The 2,512-nt window shown below is 67.9% G+C and overlaps 1 protein-coding gene across 1 annotated transcript in view; it reads left to right on the top strand.

Annotated features, from left to right (window-relative positions):
* LOC104833174 (transcription factor SOX-12-like) overlaps positions 1-331 on the top strand; it is a 1,773-nt gene extending 1,442 nt beyond the window's left edge. Inside the window, exon 3 of the mRNA XM_010569750.1 lies at positions 123-331. Coding sequence (XP_010568052.1) covers positions 123-331 — 209 coding nt within the window. The remainder of the gene's footprint in view (positions 1-122) is intronic.
* Positions 332-2,512: the final 2,181 nt, after the last annotated feature.

Raw genomic sequence — 2,512 nt, forward strand, 5'->3', positions numbered from 1 at the left:
CCCGAGCCCCGCCGCCGCCTGCCCCGATGCGGGGAGGTCCCCGGAGAGCGGGTCCCCCTCTCCCATGTCGGCCGGGTCCCCTCCCTCCTCCTTCAGCTCCTCCGATGAGGAGCTGGAGGAAGAGCTGCTGGGGGTCCTGCCCGGGCGGGCCCCCACCAGTGCCGCCTGCGGCACCCTGGACTGGTCCGTCTTCGACAAGGACCACGACCTCTTCCCGCGGGGAGGCTCCTCGCACTTCGAGTTCCCGGACTATTGCACGCCTGAGGTGACGGAGATGATAGCGGGGGACTGGCTCATGTCCAGCATCTCGGACTTGGTCTTTACCTACTGAGTCCCGCGCTCTGCAGGTAATGCTCTTTTTTTTTTTTTTTTTTTCCCTCCCCCCCCACAATCAGGTCGTATCAAAAAAAAATACCACAACCCCCCCCCCAACAAACCCCAGGAAAAAAAAACATAAAAAGAACCGAAACCAGCTGTTTACATGCAGGAATCAGGTATTTTACCTTGAAGGCGCTGGAAGGCAGAGCTCCCTGCTCACCCCACCCCCCCGGCACACACCCACTCCTCATCTGTCCGTCTGTCTGGCTCTCGCCTCGCGACTGCCGGACGCGTGGCTGGCCGCCGCGGTTATTTGCCCGTGAAATGCGAGCATCTAACCGGGTTTTTCATTGTCAGCGCCCGGCCCCTTCCCCCTGCGGCTCCGGCCGCCGCGGTGCTGCCGGCCATGGCTGCTCCCAGTCGCTGCCATCCCCGCCGGCGGCTGCCCCGTGTTCCCTCCCGCTCTGCGGGCAATGGGAGCACCCGTGCCGCCCTCGGCTCTCGGTGCCCATCCCGCCCTCCCCATTCCTCAGGGAATGGCCGATTCCTTTTGCTTTTTGACCGCATTTAAAGTACGGCTTCAATTTTCTCCTCTTCCTTGTTGCAGCCCTTGGGGAGGGATCCCCGGCTGCGCCGTGTCCGGGGGTGGCAGAGCCATGCGGAGCCCTCCCTGCCCGACACCTCGTTTTGGGGGGGGGGTGTCTCTGGCTTCGGGGGTTCGGTGTCCCACAGGACCGGCTCTTTCCCCGTGGCGCGCGCTCCCCGCCGCTCGCTTTGGGAAGAGCGAAGTTGCGCGCACGTGATCCGCACGTGGACGCGGGAGGCTGTGTTGTCCCTCTCGCCAGGCGGTTCTGCGGAGGAGGTTGTGCCGCGGGGGGAGCCCCTGCCCGTAGGCACCCCGAACCCCAGTGGGGACGAGCCCTTCCCAAAGCAGCCAGCCCCCATTTGAGCCTTGGACGCGGTGCCCACGCAGGACCCGCTCTGGGCTGGCTCGCCTTGGCCGGTGGAGCCGGGTCCCAGCGTGCCCGGCCGCGGTGAGCGATGCTGCCGGGGTGGCAGGGAGCGGGCAGGGCAGGGTGGCTGGCGAGGGATGTTGCGGGAAATCTGCCTTAAGCAACCACCCAAACGGGGCCGAGGGCAGCCAGAGCCGACGCTGGTGGGCGTGCGGGGTGTGGGCGATGCTCTGGCGCGGCGTTCCACCGTGCCAAGAGCAGGGGCATCCTGGCAAATCGCTGCCAAGGAGCTTCCCGGCAGGGAAGGTCCTGCCGCAGCGACTCTTCCAGCTGGGTTTTTCTTTGCTTTTCCTAATGGCTCCTTCCCTGCAATGAGCTGCCTCCTCCCGCTGCCGGGGAGCACGTGGCTGCAGCGCCGGCTCGGCGGCCGCCGCAGGCTGCGTTTGTGGGGCAGGGGCTGTGCTCGGGTACAGCTGTGCTGTGTGGGGTGCCGGTGGGGACCCCGGTCACCCTGAGCTGCCAGCCTTGGGGACGTGGCCGTGGCGGGGAGCTGGCAGCACCCGGAGGAGCTGTGCTGGGCTCGGCGGGGACCGCTGCTTGAAGCAGCCTCTGAGGTCCCCCCACGGCCCCGATTCCCGGGCGGGGGGGTCCGGGTGTGTGGGAGCCCTTCTGACCCGTCCTGGGCGGTGGGGGTGCCGGGGGCAGAGGGGCACCCGCTCCCCGGGGCTCTGCCTCCCTGTTTTAGGGCTGCCGGTTCCTCCAGTCACAGGCTGCCCCGTGCCTGCCCATTGCCGTGGGGCCGGCAGGAGCTGTGACCAGGGGAAGGGCATCCCCCTCCTCGCCCCTCCCGGGGCTCTGGCAGCCCCCCAGGGTGGCTCGGAGAGGGGGACAGGCCCGGTCCCGCTGCCAGAGATGCCGGTGGCTCCGGCTCAGCCGTGGGGACAGGCACCGTGGCGCAGGGAGAGGTGCGTCCCTGGGCCCTTCGCAGGGATGCTCGGTGTCCCCCAGCCCCGTCCCGGGTGGCCTCGGGGTCCCCTCGAGGCACCTCCCTGACGGCCAGCCATCAGCATTGTAGATGTGTCGGTGTGTAGCAGTAGCTGTGCGTGTGTGTGTCGGCGTTGCGTTAGCCACGGTGTTTCAGTAGCCCCGGTGCGGGTGCCAGCCTGCGGAGGCAGGCGGGTGTCACGCATCAGACACGTGTTCCCCGTATAGAGCGTGTCCCCGTCCCTGCCCCCCCCCCC

Source organism: Haliaeetus leucocephalus, unplaced genomic scaffold (genome assembly GCF_000737465.1).
Source record: "Haliaeetus leucocephalus isolate CR32 unplaced genomic scaffold, Haliaeetus_leucocephalus-4.0 Scaffold273, whole genome shotgun sequence".
NCBI lineage: Eukaryota > Metazoa > Chordata > Aves > Accipitriformes > Accipitridae > Haliaeetus > Haliaeetus leucocephalus.